Source organism: Charadrius vociferus, unplaced genomic scaffold (assembly GCF_000708025.1).
Source record: "Charadrius vociferus isolate BGI_N301 unplaced genomic scaffold, ASM70802v2 scaffold282, whole genome shotgun sequence".
NCBI classification, from domain to species: Eukaryota; Metazoa; Chordata; class Aves; order Charadriiformes; family Charadriidae; genus Charadrius; species Charadrius vociferus.
Window position 1 is genome coordinate 9,239,519 of NW_009647731.1, and position 17,596 is coordinate 9,257,114.

A 17,596-nucleotide genomic window follows, 5' to 3' on the forward strand; every position below is an offset into this window, starting at 1 on the left:
CGACTCATTAAAAATAAATATTGAAATGACTTCAGCAAAACCAAATCGCTAACAGAAAGGACACTTCTGGGCTTGATTTCTGGGTATCCAATTAGACCATTTTAAAGTTCCTGCAAGTGGTTACCAAGGCACAGACATATATGAAAAGTCTTGTACCGAAGGGAATTGAAACTCTTCTAGTTGATAGTGTTATAATGCATTAATCATAATTTTTCTGTGGTGAAAAGATGTCTGCAGAACAAATCTTTATATAGACTGCCTTTCAGTCAAAGGAACGCAACGACCTACCACAGAGAGCAAACTGTGCTGTTACCCTCATGAATCATTTTACTCTGGCACAGGACATACCTGCTCCAATGCCTTGGAGCAGCAGTCGCCCATCAAACACCATGTGGATCGGCACCAATCTCCCTCGGCAGCTGTTACGTGACTCTTAAGAAAAGTAGTGATGCTCATGGCCACCAAAATGAGAGAAATCCCTCAGGAGCCTGAAAATGTGATTTTTCAGCAGTTAAGGGGATCTTATTTATTAAGCTGATTTCAGCACTAGTGCTCCCAAAAGCCACTCTCCTGCACAGGTGCTGGTATCTTCAGGGAGGGCACCCAGTAGAAAACCACTCACTCGCCTGGTTTTGCTGGTCTGTTTCTTTGTTTTAGTTCCCTGAACCAGCTCGCCTCAGGATCAAGAAAAGAAAAAATAAAGGAAGCACCAATATCATCCCTTTGAACGTCAATCGTGTGCTTACAGAGTTGACAGTGAATAAAAAGCACCACTTAAAGATGGTAATACACACAGAGAGAGACCCTTAAAGATGGCCCAAGACCAGTACAAGAGAGTAAACAGGAATTTCACACAGGGAGTTAATAGAAAAGAGGAACAAAGAGCTGTGACGCGAGGAAGCCTTGCTGCCTGCTGTTGCTTTCATGCCACAGGCAATGAGAAATCCAGGCAATGAGAGGATTCAATGAGAAAGTCTTTGTGAAAGGCTCAGCCGGCCTTCAGACAGCTTGTTTCATCCAAAGGTGCTGCAACAACCCCGTGACTTTGGTCTGATGAAGGGGCTCCTCCTGGCAGGCCACCGCAGTGAGCTGCCCCATGTCCGCGCTGCCAGACCAGCTACGGGAGCAGCCCCCAGGGGAAGCAAGAGCCCCAACCGCGGCAGGCAGGACACCGGGGCACCCAGGTCAGCTTGGTTCTTGGTCTGCCTGTGCATTGTCTGGGGAAACCACTCATTGTTTGGGATAACCTTAGGAAAACACTCAATGTCTGGGGTTACTGTGCTGGTTCAGGCTTTGGTGACCAGCTTTTGCTGGTGACCAGCTTTTGCTTGTGTCCACATCTCAGAAGATGAACATCCTTCTCCTTCGGGCGGCTTCAGCAAAAAAAAGCAGGAAAGAACCTATGGGGGCAAGTAGGGGAGCATCAGTGGTGCTGCTTCTTCAGCAGTGCTCTCCACTTCCAGTTCCTCAGGGCAGAGAAATGCAAAGGCTACCCCATATTTTCGTTTGTTTTAGTTCCACAACAGCTGAGCGTTGAGATGTAGTTTTGTCTCCTTCATGGGAAGGAGAGGGCCATGTCCCACAAAAAAACCTCAGCAGCTTCTCCGCCCAAACCAGAGCTTTGGAGATTGCCATCTCCTCAAAGTCCCACCCACACCCGAAAAGCGCGCAGATGAGGCACACAGACTGGGAAGGCTGCCACGCCACCGGGGGCTGAACATCAAGTGAGGCAACACCTCTAAGAAAAAACCTTTCACTGGGTGTTGGAGGTCACTGCAAGGACCTGCCACGTTCCTCACACCAGGTGGGAAAGGAGTAGGTTAGTGTACAGTACCTTTCTCCAGCTACAGAACGAGAGGCTGCACTGGTCTGCCCAGGGTGCAACGTGCCCATCAGCCTCTCTGGTACCCCTGTCCACATGTTGCACGTACTTCTCTAGAGTTTGACTAGTGGAAATTACATCCTCTTAATTTCCTGCACTGCACAGAGCAAGGAAGGAGCAGCTCGTATGGCTTAATTCCTCCTCCTGCTGCCAGGTGACTGGTTTTTATTGCTTTGGTACGACACCTCCAGGCAGCAGCCAAATGAACTGGGCAGCACAGGAGTGGCGAGAGGAACGTCACAGTCAGGACGGGATCTGTTCATCTGGCAGCAATTGCCAGCTCCACATCCCTCCGTGAGGCAGAAACACAGAGGAAACGTGATCTGCGAAAGGCAATTCCAGCAAATGAACGTGCTGTACCGAACACGGCCAGCAGCGCTACGCAACTGCTCTTTTGAAGGCAATAGATTCCTCATTACCAAAAGCGCCGTTTCTAGAGAGCCAGCAGCACCAGCCACAGCTCTATCTGCTGCAGTATTTAGAAGGTGCAATCTCCATCAAAACCCTGCTGTGTGCACGGGGGAATGCACAGCCTAAACCAGTGTGATGGATAGAAAAGCAGAGAGGACATCAAAATCTGACGACGACTTCCTCAAGCTTGTAAATTATTTAATGCAGCAAGGAGAGCCTGCATTTGTTCTCTGTGCAGCATCATCTACTGGGAAACAGCCGGTAGGGCTGGTAGGAAGACAGACAGGTACCCTGCTCTGTGAAACACCCAGAACTGAGATGAGAAAAAGCAATTATGTCCTCTTCATGGGTGAGGAATAGAGGCTTAGTATGACTTAGCATGACATTTTAAAAGTTAAGCACCTCAATACTTGGAAAAGCAGCTAGAGCACTAGAAAGAAGAGGGCTAAAAAGTATCTGTCACCAAGCTCCACTGATTTCAGCATCATTTCCATACTCAGATGCGGTTTTTTAGCAGGTAAAAGTGGTTACTGAAGGGACTGGGCATGGCTGAAGTGCAGCAAGAAGTGAAATCCAAGTTTCCAAAATTACTGGCACCCTCCCTCTCACCCCTCCTTACCATATTCCAATTTCTCTCCAAAAATTATATTCCAGCCTACGTAGTCTGTGCAGATTCAACAGTTCGGGGCATGGGGAACTCTCACATCCCCAGGTTCCCTCAATGGCCAAAGAGAAGAAGAAGGGGCAGCAGAGAAAGAGCAAGTCGAGAGGTTGCAAAGCATAAATCAGTATGACGATAACAAGGATGGAGCAAAAAAGGCGATCTGCAAATAAAACTGGGGACAGAGAAAAACAGCACGAGTATTTACAGCCTTTGTGGGTTCAGCTCTCAGAAAGAGCTCAGACTTTCACGCAGAAGCACAGCAGCTGGGAAGCGAGCAGGACCCACATCCACAAGTAAGTAATCGTCGTAGGACCAGGACTTTCTTTCTTGCCTTATTCTGGAAGGATTTGCAGAATTGTTGTGCAAGGGACTGTCAGACCAGTAATCTGCGTGAGGAAAAGCAGAGCTGGATTTTATTTTTTTTTTAAACTTATAATTCTGTCATAAATATAAGTGCTGAATGCTTTTTTAAATTGTTCATAAATTGCATTACACTAACATTAACATTAATTTTGATGTTAGTGAATAATTGTACTTTGTGGAGTTGAATGAATTACACCAAGCAAAATCTGATTTTTAAGCAAAGGAAAAGACCTGGCGACTGGAACAAAAAGGCTCTTTATGCTACAGCCATAAAGTTATTTATCAAAAGTCATTGGGAGTTTTCCTGCAAAGGTATACATCTCCTGATACAGAAGGTAACAACCGGCTTTTGACCTTGATGAGGGCACCAGGACTACAAGCAACTTCTGTTAGTTGATTGCCCCTCAAACTACTCCTGAGAAGAGCCGGCCCCTCCAGCTGGAGCACAGCCCAAAGACGCGGGCAGAGATCAGAGGATCCCTTCCTGCAGAGCTAAAGCTGTGATTTGCAGAGGAAGTTCAACATCCTTTTGAGGGCCAGGGCGTTATGGTAATCTAATTTATAACTTCATCCATTCTAGGGAAGGGACCATGCTCGAGCACATACTCTTGAAACACCAGCCAGAGTATTTGAGCCCTGAGGGAGGAGGGAGGCTCTGAGAGCATGGAGGAGGAGGAAGCCTACAGAGAAGAAAGGTGCTTCAAGGCACAAGCTTTACACTCTGGAGATGTGGGTTCAGATCCCCGCTCCTCAGCAGAAGTCCTTTATGAACCCACAAAGTCAGAAGTACCTGTTTCTCCCCAGGAGACACTACCACCTCCCAGGTTCAGGGATGTGCTATAAAGAAAATTACCTGAAATGCTGAGAACTACAGAAAAATCTTAATAACGAGAACCCATGGAGTCCTCCCAAAGGCTACCCCAGGTCTGTAGCACGCAGGCAGCCACTGCATCTGGAGGCTTGCAAGGAGCAGCTGGATTCTCAAGGTGGTTCAGATAGGCAGAGCCAGAGATACCAAACCTGCAGCTTCCCACGTACAGGCCCCTCTGGCCATCCCAACCCACTAACTCCATTCCTGCAGACAGCACACCACCGCTATGGGACTGACCTGCCCACGTTAAGGGCAATAGTAAGAAGTCTTAGTAAAACTCACAAAGTTGCCATTAAGTTTGGTCCACAAAGCTCTTCCAAACAGCACCAGTCTCTTTCTCTGAGCTCTATAAGCACACATTGATGCAGAACAGAAACTTGACAAGGGGAACGCCGAGCAGGGTCAGGCTAGGTGACCACAATCTCCTTTCCTTTCAGGTCGGACAGTACATGTCTACGTTAGAGGAGAAGGCCTTTAACAACATTTTGTGCAATACTATGCACTCACAGGTCTCCCTATATTTACCCAGAGGCCAGGCAGCTCTGTGACCTGATGGAGATGTCTAACTATCCATGCACTTAGAGGCCTGACAGCATTTGACACGGTTTGCCTCTTCTGCCCAAAGCAACTGGGTTTTCATCCCGTTCGCTCCTCAGCAGCACCATATTTGCTCTCCAGGGGAGAGGGAACAGCCCAAAGAGCACCTGGCAATCAAACCCGCTGCCTTTGGCAGATATTGCAGACCGACAGCGGGAAAGTAACAGAAGATCAGTGCAGAGGATTGTAAACACACTCAAGTGACTCGCACATGGGGGGCTGGAAAACACATCTATCACACTAATCGTTTAGTCTTATGTGCTCGACAAGTAGAACATCTGCACTGAGATAACACAGGCATGTGATGGGCTCAGAGGCACCTTATCAAACATGCTTTACCACCAGAGATCAAAGCACAGTGGGAAACTATGCCTGCTTGAATCCCTCATATACAGGCGGGAACAGCAGCCTCGGACACTCTCTCTCTCACTCATGGCAAGGACTCTCTCGCTGCGCGGTGCCCGCATCCCCACCTGCGTGGCTCTGCCCAGGTGCTGCTGCGGAGATTCCCCAGTCCACGAGGTATGGAGATTAAATTTTTTCCTTGCCTTTCACCCGTGGTTTTGTGGTTGTTCCTGCATCCTGCCTGTGTCGGCTCACACACTGACCGCTCGTATTGCCCCATGACGTGTTTTCTTTAGCCTTTTTGGTACTGCCATCCCTCAAAAGCTGCAAGCAGAGCTGTTTGCTTCAGGCGAGCTTTTCCACCCCTCCACCACCAATGCTTAGAAAACATCACAAGCAAACTGAGCCCGCATCATCTCCCTTACCAGTTATTGGTAAAGGAAAAAATCTGCCATGAGCTCTCTGAGGTCAAGGACCTCAGTAGACTCTAATATGTTGCCTCATATATTGTCTAACCAGTTTCCATATGTCTGGATCTTTCACTTAAGCCACAGTTTAACACAACATCCCTATTTGGTTTGTGCATAATTTAAGGAACAGCTGAATGCCGTTTCCTTCCTTGCACGAGACTGGATGCAGCCGAGCACTTTGCTGCACAAACACCTCCGGTCAAAACCGCAGCATTTGGTAATTTGCAGGGAAACCCCTGCCGAGTTCAGCCGGGGCAGAAGTTCAATCCCTCTTTGCACCATCAGCATCCTTCACCGTTCATTTTGTGCCCTGCCTTGTTTCGCTGTTTTCTTTACAACCGCCGCTTCATTTTGTGGCGTGAGTTTTGTTTGCAGCCCTGTGACTTAAAGAAACTTAAAAGTATATTTTCTTATTAAAATATGGACAAGAAAAATGTTACTCTGCGGTGAAACAAAGCTCTGACATACTGGTGTAAGGGCCGGCACTGCCTGATGGCTAGACACGTTCAACCCATCTTCAAGCATACAGACATCCCCAAGGAATCCCTCTTCATAGCTTTCAGTAGTCAGGCAGGTTACTGAAAGTTGGGTGTTTTTCATTTCTTCAACTTCCAGAAGTTTTCCACAAAGTAGGAATAAGCCTTTCTGACAGCTCTGACTCAGAATGAAAGGCAGAAGAAGTGACAGGTTTTGGACAACTTGAGAATAAAACCAGAGAAAACACACCTGCAAATGACATCAACCTTATACATACTGAAGTAGACTATAACAAAAGTGACAGCAGAAGAAAAATCGTACATTGTAGGAACCCAGAAATCAGGAGAACCTGACTGACAGCACAGTAACGCCTAGAGAATAACAGACTAGAATTGCTGACAGAAAATTTAAATATATTTAAATTCATTCCCCTATTCCCGAAAAAGTGACTATGTTGACACTGGAAATACCTCAGGTTTCAATCTGTTTTGAAACATCAAGCTGCCAATATTTTCATCTTTTCTGCAATACGACCATTAAGGAGAACTGAAACGCAACATCGCTAAATGACTGCCATCCACACGTACGTCATCCACGCAGGAGAGAGAGATGAAAGCTGCTTTGACAACTGCAGCCTCACCCAGCTGCAGGAGAACGTTGCTGATGATAAATGGGCTCCTCCCGAGCACCACTCAAGGACAGCAGCTCAGAAGGGAAAGGGTACAGACAGCTTTAACACAGCGTAAAGGCTCTTCAGAGCGCATTTGGACAGCCAGAAGCAGAGATTGCCAAGAGGTTAAAACAGGATTACTAAACCCAAGGGAATTCAGGTCATGCCATTTCTCCTTAAAAAGGAACAAAGAGACCACCTACCTGCATTGCTGTCCTGCCTTAACTGAGTAGTTTGTTCCTGTCCCATCTTTTCTCCTCCCTTTTCCACTCACAGCATCTGCTTAGAGGGAAGCACAGCACAGCCCAAGGGCCGTTCCCTGGGGCTGGGAGGGAACTCGGGGGGGATTTGAAGGTGTTCAGCACCTGCAAGTCAGAAGACGCTGGAGAGCCAAAATAGAGACGACGTTTGACAACCACATGGAAAACTACAAGTTTCAGACACAGTTCAGGTAATACGTTGGAGAAGTTATACGATGCTAAAATTGTGCCTATAGAGACGCACACGGGTTTTGCGCAATCTTAGCAGGTGATCAAAGACAAGCTCTTCCAAATGGTGCAGGGCTCCCTCCCTTCTGTCTGTGAGCTGTCATGTTCAACATGACTCGCAAGTTTTATTATTAGCTCTTCGTGATTCTGAAAATTCTCAAAGACTAGTATCTCGGACTGAGCCAGTTATTTTCTGAAATTTATCTAGCCCAGAGAAGAATTATATCTTCTGTACAAATATCGCTCATTTGCTTTAAATTCATTTTATTAGCCTTAATTTGATGGATATAAAAATAAAGCAAGTCACAATGGCTCAATTAAAAACAGCCAGATATGGTTTATTTTTTCTGTGCATATGTAACCCATGAAAGAAATAAAGAGAATAATTTAATAATGGCCAAAGCATTTGTTTGTATTCCACACAAGAGGAATTCATCAGACGAAAGTAAGCTTGAACCAAGTCACTCTGAGGACGCAGACCGATGGAAAGTTAAATTAGCTCCAGTGGGAACTAACTTCGCATGCATTATTTTTCAGGATGCTTTTAAAAATCAATAAAGCTCTTGAAATACTTTAAATACAACCAAAGACTGGCTGCGAAGTAGCTGAATCAATTTAAGAGCAGAGGTTTGTTCTGCCCTGGGAATTGCTAAATAGAAACACAAGCACCGTTCGGTGGTACGAAGGCTGACATCCTCCCAGCCCCACACGCGCCTCCAGCCCCGGCTTGCGGCTAGCAGTTCTCCCACCACCAGCACCTATACAAACGCCAGGGAACCCTGCTCTACTCAGCACCCCTTTTTTCAGCACGTAGCTGTACGTTTCAGAGCGTGTGGAAAATGCCCCGTGAGCCACGAGCGCAGTCACTGCTGCTCTGGCAGGAGACTGGTGGTGTGTTTTGCCCAGTGTGATTCAGCTTTCTGCCCCGTTCTTTCCCAAAGTCCAAGGGAGGGCTGTCTTTTCTGCTCACTTACGTAAACGCAGGGCAAAGGATAATCTTTTGTTTCCCTGTTAATTAAGCGAACCAGGTACAAAGCCCAAAGGTTAGCCACGGGCCGTATCCACGCTGTCATCACATCTTTAATTAAAAACTTCCCTGCAGCGCACATGGGACACGCATGGGTGCCTTGGGTCCCACCGCGCTCCCAGCCTGAGCACAGCCCAGCAGCGACCCCCGCAGCAGCCGTGCCGCTCCTGCCTGGGGTTCGGAACCAGAAAACCCCAATTGCGATTTCTTCCAAAAGAGCCCAGAGACGACGCGCTTCAGGAGGGACACAGCAGCTTTGGTAAATATGCCTCAAAGGTGATGCCTGAAATTCGCAGATCCCCGACTGTGGTTTATTTTAATATAACAATCAAGCGTGATGATAGGTAATTGCAATAACAAGGCATTAAAGTGCCCTGTAGATGAAAGAGACCATTCTGCAGCAACAACTGCGGATGTTAAACCTCAGCCACAGCGGCTGAATTGCTGCCGAACTGCTCTGCTCGGTCTCCTCTGCCGAGTTTGGATCTTCAGATGCAAGTAGGTTCTCAGAAGATGAGTAGCTGTGTCGGCAAGCAGATGAGAGGAGCTGGCAAACGATGAGCTTGCTGGCTTTCGTGTCCTCTATCAGCAAACCATGAAGTGGCTCACGACCAGTTAGTCCGAGTTCAGAGAATCTGCAGCAAGAAAAGAGTTGTAGAAACTCTTTGCTAAATAAAATGAATTAAATATTCTCATGCTGTAAGTCTTGTTTCCTTCTACCCACGGAAATCATCTTGGCAATTCCGGATTCATCAGCAGGATCAGAGCATGACATCACAAACTCCCATTTGAACTCGTCATCTGTAACGCCAGAGTTCGGATGCTTGAATCTGTCCAGCAATACCTACGTGCTAAAATGGTGAGCTACAAAACGTGAATGATGAGGGCCTCTTCCAGTCGTTTATCGCGTGGATACATGGCTTCACGGGACAAACGTAGCTGAGCTGCAGCAGGGCGGATCGCTCAACAAGCACGCTGCTAGTGAGGTCCTTTGATACAGATTCCCGCAGGGCGTCCGGTAAGCTCTCTTAACAAAAGCTCTTTACAAAGCTACCGTGAGATAATGGAGAAGCTTTTCCATGTCAGTAAATTGCCACTGGAACCAATAATGCTCACAACAGAGAGGGGTCACAGCCAAACACCACGGCACTGGGGTCATGCTAATTGCTGAATTCATAAAAAGCTGCAAAGGAGGGGACCAGTGAAACGCAAAGTTCACGTGCTATCACCCAGGGAAGTAAAGAGGAGGACTGACTGTAAAGAGCTACAGGACTTCACTAAGCAATGGCGTGAGAATCCAGATTACTTACGTTTACATTGACTGACAAAATGATGCACTGGGAAAACACGATCCTAATTTTACATTCACAAGGAAGACCTCCCATTGCCTACAAGTGACATCTTGGGATTACAACAGCTCTAAGAAGTGTTCGCTTGATATACGCTGGTTATTAAGAAAAGGCAAATTCAACACTGGGAACTATTAGAAAAGAAAGAACAAAACATTATTATGCCAAAACATGAATGAGGTGAAGAATTTATATCAACAACTGTGTGTGCAGTTTTTCAATTCATGACACATCCCTGGAGGGAAAGATGAAAAAGAGGTATGCATGGAGAATTTAATTTTATTCCATGCATCTCCCTCTCCTGCGTATCTGTACTCAATAACTACGATGTTCTCTGAAGTAGAAAACCAGAGCCATAACTGGAAAACATATTGTCACTCGAACGTACTCTCAGAAGTTGTAACTGAGGGAACAAATAGGATAATAAGATTATTTAGATTACAAGTAGATAATCAGCAGGTGTGATGCATCTCTGTATTTTAAGGGAAATGGTTCTATAGCTTGGATGAAATCTGCCTAACATTCATTCCAACGGGCTAAAACATCAAAATCATGTAACTTGTACAACTCGGTCTATCCAAGCAACTGGGAAGAGCAGGTGCCTGCTCAGTAAAGATTTAATACAAAGGTCATTAAGAAAAAGAACCAAACAGGCCTGTTTTCCTTCTGCTCTTGCACAAGTAGGTCGGGTCCTGTCTGGCAAGTTCTGCTTCCAGCTCCTTTGATGAGAAGAGTTCAAGTACCAGCAGGCCATGACTAGTAACAGAGACCCAAAAGTGGAAATCTTGAAATATACCCATTTAGAGGCACGTGGTACTTGCTGGAGAAATCTTTTGCTTCACATTGACCATATACAGAATTAAAGTCAGGCACCTTAACAAATAGGTAATTTTAAGATTCCGTGCCTTGACCCATTTCAAACATGAGGCATACGTCACCGCTCAGCCATTCTCGCCACGGGAACAGCTTACTGTGAAGATAAGGCTTGAATTTGCAGCCCATCAGTTCTCCCGTGGTAACCTACCCTGCAGAGACAGTTTGGGTGTACGCTCACAGTGCGACTCCCTTCACAGGCGCTCCGTGCTTCCCTGGGACAGCCGCAGGCACCCAACCAGATGCACCACCTCAGCTCTTGGGCAGTCCATTCAGACCTTCGCCTATCTTGTACTTTGAACAGCTGCTCTAAGCCTAACAGTGCACCTCATCCACAGCGTCACACCCACAGACCATCCGCAGATACTCATTTTGGACCAGTGCTCTGTACAAAATCATTCAATTTGCCGATAGATGGCAAATGGTGCTAACAAATAAGTTACCTGCTGCCTGCTAACAGAAACCGGTGATGACCCAGGTCATCTCAGAAACAGTAACGTTTTTTTCTTAAGGAATGATTAGTTGAAAAACAATACTAAAGAGGCAACAACTGCTATGACTAAATTCGTTCTGTTGGCCTCATTGGGGGGGGTCACCTTTCCTGTTCTGTGCCAGTCAGATCAGTTCGCAGAAGCTCAGAAAGAGGAACATTAACCAAAATGTACCAGCAGCATCCCAAGGACAGACGGAGACAGCCAGAAGGGATTTCAGAGTACTCATTGCCTACGAAATTTTGGAACCCTCTTAAACCAGTCATTCAAATTAGTTCAAGATATATGGGTTTAATCCTTCCACTCCCTCTAGCAAAGTACAAAGCACTTTATCAGGGAGCTTTCAGCTGAGGCCAAATCAGGGAGTTTGTCTGTTTGGCTAATGCAGCAACACTGATCTCTGCCTCCTGATGGAAGGTGAGATTTCCCCTCGCACGTGATTCTGCTCCCCATTTAAAGCCAGTGTATTTAACTACCGATAACTTGTTGGGCCGGTATCACACCAATTTAGAGTATAAAAAGTAATGTCTTCTGGGACAAAATAACTTCCTCTGTTCTGTAATTACTATGATGACACCTGCCAGAGCAAGTCCATCCCTGGTTCAGGCCTTCCGTGATTACCACTACCTGAAGTTTGTAAACCTACCAAGAAGATGATTGTTTATCCCAGATTAAATCCAGAATTAACATTGCCTGGGAGACCAGCAGACAAAAAACAGAGACGAGTGATCCATAGTTGTCTTTCTTGGAGGAAAGATCCCTCTCCCTCTATCAGCAAGAGAATACTTCCCCAGAAAGCTCCAGAAGGAAAGATCAACCTCTACCTGCCAATTCTCCTCTATCTTACCTAGAAACAAAAGATTGAATAGGACCCAGACCCCCATTTCTTTTCACAAAAGCTGTAACAGTTACAGACTGAGGTCAGACTCTGTGCGGAGAATGTGCATGATGGGACACGAGCATGACTTGCACGCATCAGCCTGGTAAAGCATCTGCAGTGCAGGGCTCTATTCTCCACTGCCTTCACTCGGCCACAGGACCAGCACAGAGAAGGTTGCACCTCATACTGGTGAGGCACATCTATCTGTTCCTGCAGGCCCCCAGCTCGGAGAAAGGGGGACACACAAAGCCGGACCATCTATATTTTTCCTGCCCAGTGGTTTTTTTGGGAGGGCAGTCTGCAGCTCAGTGTTACACCAAAGATACAGTGATCTTTAATGTGCGTTTAGTCTCCTAGTGGAGGTGCTCTAAGAGCAGTGAAGGAACTCTCCAGAGCAGCAAAGCAGACACCACTGATGAAAGCACACACCATCACTAAACGGACTTATTTACAGTATTCATCTATGAAAAGCAATCTCAAAAGTTAAATGAGTGGTCAATACAAGACATCCCTCAAAAAAAAAAGGAATCCATAACTAGAGTGGCATCAGCACAGTGACTATCCCCCATGTTATCACAGTCCCAGCAGAGCAGAAAGGGAAGTACACTAACCCAAGCAGTGACCATTCCTCCATAGCAGGACCTTCTCATTGTGGTCAAGAGCTACACTGACCCTAAAGCTACCATAACTTGCCCATTGTGAGCCGAACTAAGTGCCCTCTGGGTCTCTGTTTTACATCAAGTCATCAAAACATCTTTGTTTTCTCTCAACTGGAGCTGGGTTGAAGACAGGAGTCAAATTCAAGCAGTTGGGTTTTATTCCGTAGTTCTACAGATTAGTCCTTTCACTGGGGTTGTTATAGCATACATGGAAAACATTTTTCAGTCACTCAGAACACGGCCTTTGTGGTTGGTTTCTATATTGTGGTTTGTTTTTTGTATTTGTCTGTTTTTTAAACCTGTAGAAAGTAAACAATCATATTAGGGAAAAATTAAAAGGGATGAATCTGGCTGATCATATTTCTGTCAAACGAGAGGAGTAAAAAAACTTTTGCTTCAAAGTATTCACAAACAAACACTTCCTCAGGAACTGCACAAAGGCATCAAGGAGATCCAACTGTAGAAGAGTTGAGCATTTACCTAGTTAGACCCCCCCTTCTTCATTTGTATCAAAGACCAGCCTGACCATATACTGACAATTGCCTACTACTACAGTAGTCAACAGAATGAATTTAAATATTTCAACTTCCCAAATCAAGAAATGAAATTAATTTAAAAATATTTTAATGTAGCGAGCTGGGCTATAGGACCAGTGCAACATAAAGAGGACACCCATTTTATAACCAACTTTAACTTTACTGCTTAATCTTAACAGAGTAAGCTACAGATGCAACGGATTTACCACAAGTTATTTGGTTAAATGAAATACTGCAGTTAGGATCATGCTATTGGTCATTGTGGCTTTACAGTACCAATGCTCAAGTTGGCTGAGTTAGTTTTACTGTCAGTAAAATGCAAGTTTACAGAGAAACAAAATAATTTAGTATAGTACGCTGTATTCTGTGTCATGCTCAGTCACAATGATAACGTCTTCAACAGATAAAACAGTACTTCAGCATTATGCTAATAATGCCAAAACATACAGGAATTTTAATGCCAAATTTACAACGTAATACAGTGCTTAACAAACAGATTTCTCAGGAACGGTGGCCAACTGAGAATGCTACACAGGACTGAGAGGCATCCGAGCACTACCCAGTGCATACGAAGTGAACCACGCTGACGGGAATGCTTTACCTTTTGATGGAATTATTGTTCTAGAAGTTTGTGTCCCAAACGTAGTGCAACGTAAAATGAATGTCAAACCCTTGCCTCAAACACGAAGCAAAAGGGCTGCATGTTATTTACAAACTTGAACCAGTAAAACCACTTTAACAGAAAAACATTGTGATCACTTGACAAAGACAACAAAGCTTGATTACTGTATTACGTGAACTAGAATGGTAACGAAGTTGTAAACAAATTTTAACCAAATTAGGTTAATGCATCTATTCTTAACTCAAGAATATTGTCATTTCAGCAAACAGTGATTTTTAAAGCTAAGGACACTATCAGAGGTTTTATTTTTGTTTAAAGCCAAAACTGATCAAGATCTGGAAGCTGACAAATCATTTTTTGTTCCCTATTAGCCTTCATTAACTTCTCCATTGCGTACTTCAGCAAAATTTTCAAAATTCCTGGTTTTGTCTAATTCCGCTTCAACTTCAGAAGGTGGTCGGACGGCTGAAGCAAACACTACCAACAGTTGAAAAATCCCTACTGAGAGTGGTTTGGTTTTCCACTATCGGGGATGAGATTAGACTGCTGGCATTGTTCTACAATGAAAACAAAACACTGAAGGATTCAGTTTTAATTTTAAAAGAAAAACTTCTGCAAAATTAAATCAGCTTTGCGAATATCTAAAGAAATACATAGGTAAATCAGGTTTGAGTCAATCAATCACAGCAGCATCTTCCTCATTCTTCCTCCCCCCCACCTTCCAACCTAACAACATTGCCCAAGTGGCTGATGTGAAACTGATAGAATTAAATTCATTTACATGAAGACCGGCTACAAAACGAAACCAAAAAGAAACTTTGTCCCTGCCGTATCTATGTTTTTTATCTTTTTCCTGCATTTTGTAGTAAACTCATGCAAGCATAAAGGGGGCTGTGTTGTTTTTTTGTGTTTGTTTTTTTTTTTTTAAACAGGCATAAGAGTTGTGCAAGACAAAACTGAATAAACTTTTGTTTCAGAAAGATTTTATATTACCAACTCATTTCTCTTCAAAACTAAATGTGATAAAAAATAAATCCTTAGTAATAATAATAAAAAAAAAACAACAAACAACCTGTAGTCAAACTGCTATTTCAAGTACGTTTGTCCCCTCATGAAAGAATTGCATTAGCCATACCACTGATTAAACCCATGTCACAATCATTAGGACTCAGACCATAGGTCCAGATCTCCTGGAACTGGGCTCAACTGGATCTCCAGCTGAGTTTACACAAGACTGGAAACAAGAAGCCGATGGGTATATGTGCATGCATTACACCACTCCTCAACTCCCTGATTCTGACAACATCCGCTATCACACCCCCATGACGTGCCCCAAGCAGGAGAAACGGCACAGGTGCCACAAAGTGATCTCGGACAGGTACCATCATTCCCTGATCAATCAGGTGCAAATCTGGCTTGTGCTGACAGAGATGCACTTTGCAGACCTACCCACTGGAGAATTTTGCCCACAATGTTTCTACAGAGCACAGAATAAAACACATCTTAGTATTTCATTCAGTCTGGAATTCTCATCTCAATCTATTGCAATTATGGAAGCCAATGAAAGGTCAATGAGAGGGGTTCTACAAGAGTTGGTCCCAGCATTAAACACAAATACGTATGAAAAATAAAAGGGGACAAACTTCAAGGTCACTAGTAGTGATGGTGATAGGTTCAACTTTTCTTCCTTCTTAAATTCACCTCCCATTAATTAATGCAAGAGAAAAGTGCAACTTTGCAGCATGTTTGTTCACATCAAGTTTTTCCTCAAGAACACATTTTGCAGTAACAAAATATGGTCTCTAAAGTTGCAAAGTGCACAAGCTGAAGGCACAGAGTACAAACACATAGGAAAACAGATTTCAAAATACCAAGTAACAAAAAGAAGAGATAAAAGAAAAATCTGGAATTTAAGACTCCCTGACAGAAGATACATTTATATGGGACCAACTCTGAAAAGGTGACAATTTTTTAACTAACAAACAAATACTGCAAAATAATGAAACTTTATTCTTATTATTTAAGTAAAAGCTCCAGAAAATACCTTGTTTAAAAACTAATACACTGACGTGTTAACTAGTTTTAAGAATGTCCTTAATATTAAGAAAAGAGTGCAAAAAAGATTCTTCCATTCTAACGCTTTTGGAAGCTGCTGATTTTGGCTGCCCATTTCCACTTTGAAAGGATTGTTTTTCAAGGTGCATTCCTCACAAAAATCGCAGAACATGAACTTGTTGAGAGGCCAGACCAAGGAATCATGTCTTTCAAAGTCATCCCAATCGTAGCAGCAACTGACATTTTATTATATCAAGAAGAAAGTCCAAAACTCTTCTTTTGAGGCATAGTTCGTGTCAGAGCTCGAGCATCAGCAGTTGCCAAAGGAGGCTCCGGATACCACCTGTGCTCCTCCAGTGTCTGTTCTGGCTAGGAATAGAAGCTGATCCAGTATGTTCACTATCTGTACCCCCTGGAGCTTGCACAAGCTGACGAGCCATCTGAAATTATATAAAAGGTTCGAGAAATTCTCTCATATTAAACTTCCACCTTATGTCCTTTGCCCCCTCCTCCCCTCAACAACCTGAAAACCAACATTGCCTGCCAGACGTTAACAGTGTAAACTGAAGCTGGTGCATCAAGTAAATAGCTATTCATTCATTTTAGGCTGTAATAACAGTTCACCATAAAACTGCACAACGTTTTATGGTAGGAAATAAAGCAAACATACTCTGCTGAAAGCACAGGAAGAAGCATGGCAGAAAGAATACAATAAAATGAACTGAAGTTATCAACAGCACCAGAACAGATACTATTTCCCAGTCCCCAAGGCTATTTAATGACCAGCAATCAGAACACTGTATTTAAATGCTAACCTAGAATGTATGGGACTGGATTCTCCCCTGGCCAAATATTTAGTCAGCGCAGAAGATGGGAACTTTGACTGCACCCAAATTAGGGATGTCTGGAATAGAGCAACCAACTGAAAATGGAAATATAATTCCGCCCTGAGCTTCCTTCCCCCCTAACCTACACTGGGGGAAATTAAGGGACTCACAAAGTGAAGAACCTCATAGTTAAATGTGCAGCAAGAGACTTCATTTACAAATGGAAGAGAACTTCCCAAATACTGCCTATAGTATCTCAATGCAGGTGGTTTCCATGTTGTATTAGACAAGTAATTGAAGGTTCCAAGTTGAAAAGCACAACCTTCCCAAACCCTCTGTCAACAGACAGAAACACGCATCACCAGCGGGTGTTTTATAGCAGAGGTGGACTGTCTCATCATTTCATTGCCTGTTATATGTATCCTGGCCAGGCAGAGACTTGGGACAACTATGTTCTTTTTCCTTAGGACTTCAGCTGTGCATTTAAATGAAGCAGAATTATCTTGGTCACTACAGGATATTGTACTACCTTACAGGTGGCTGTGGGACTCTAGCACAGTTAGCCAGGCTCTAGACTCAAGAAGTTTGTATTATTACATAGAATGGTAGAAGTTACACTGGCAGACAGCAAGCTACGACGTGGAGGTGCAGCTTCTGAGACCTCACCACCCCCCTGAGAACCCAGAAGCCCACCGCTATCTGTATGCCCAGCCCATCAGCCTTAGATGCATACTTACTGTAAGTTAACTCTTCTCCAGCTCTCTTGCGTGACTGGTCACCTCTAGGAAAGATGGGGAAGAAAGGTATTTTCATTTTAAGAAAAGGAAAACAATAGTGAAATATCTCAGCACAGTCATCAACTTTTACAGACTTTAGAAACAAAATGCAAATGAAGTAGCAATAACGCAACTGCAGGATTCTCAATTTACTAAACCAGAAATGCAAGCTATATTTTATAGATTTAATTAGCTCATTCTTTCGTTAAAGATAGTAAGATTGATTTTATAGGATAATATTTTACAAAATGAAGATGAGGAAA

General features: G+C 44.1%; 1 protein-coding gene across 1 annotated transcript in view; it reads right to left on the reverse strand.

Annotated features, from left to right (window-relative positions):
- Nucleotides 1-15,665: 15,665 nt before the first annotated feature.
- Nucleotides 15,666-17,596, reverse strand: part of CACUL1 (CDK2-associated, cullin domain 1) — an 89,777-nt gene continuing 87,846 nt past the window's right edge. Inside the window, exons 11-12 of the mRNA XM_009881647.1 lie at nt 17,295-17,338; nt 15,666-16,170 (exon numbers count right to left, since the gene is read on the reverse strand). Of these exons, the coding sequence (XP_009879949.1) occupies nt 16,130-16,170; nt 17,295-17,338 (85 nt within the window). The 3' untranslated portion in view covers nt 15,666-16,129. The remainder of the gene's footprint in view (nt 16,171-17,294; nt 17,339-17,596) is intronic.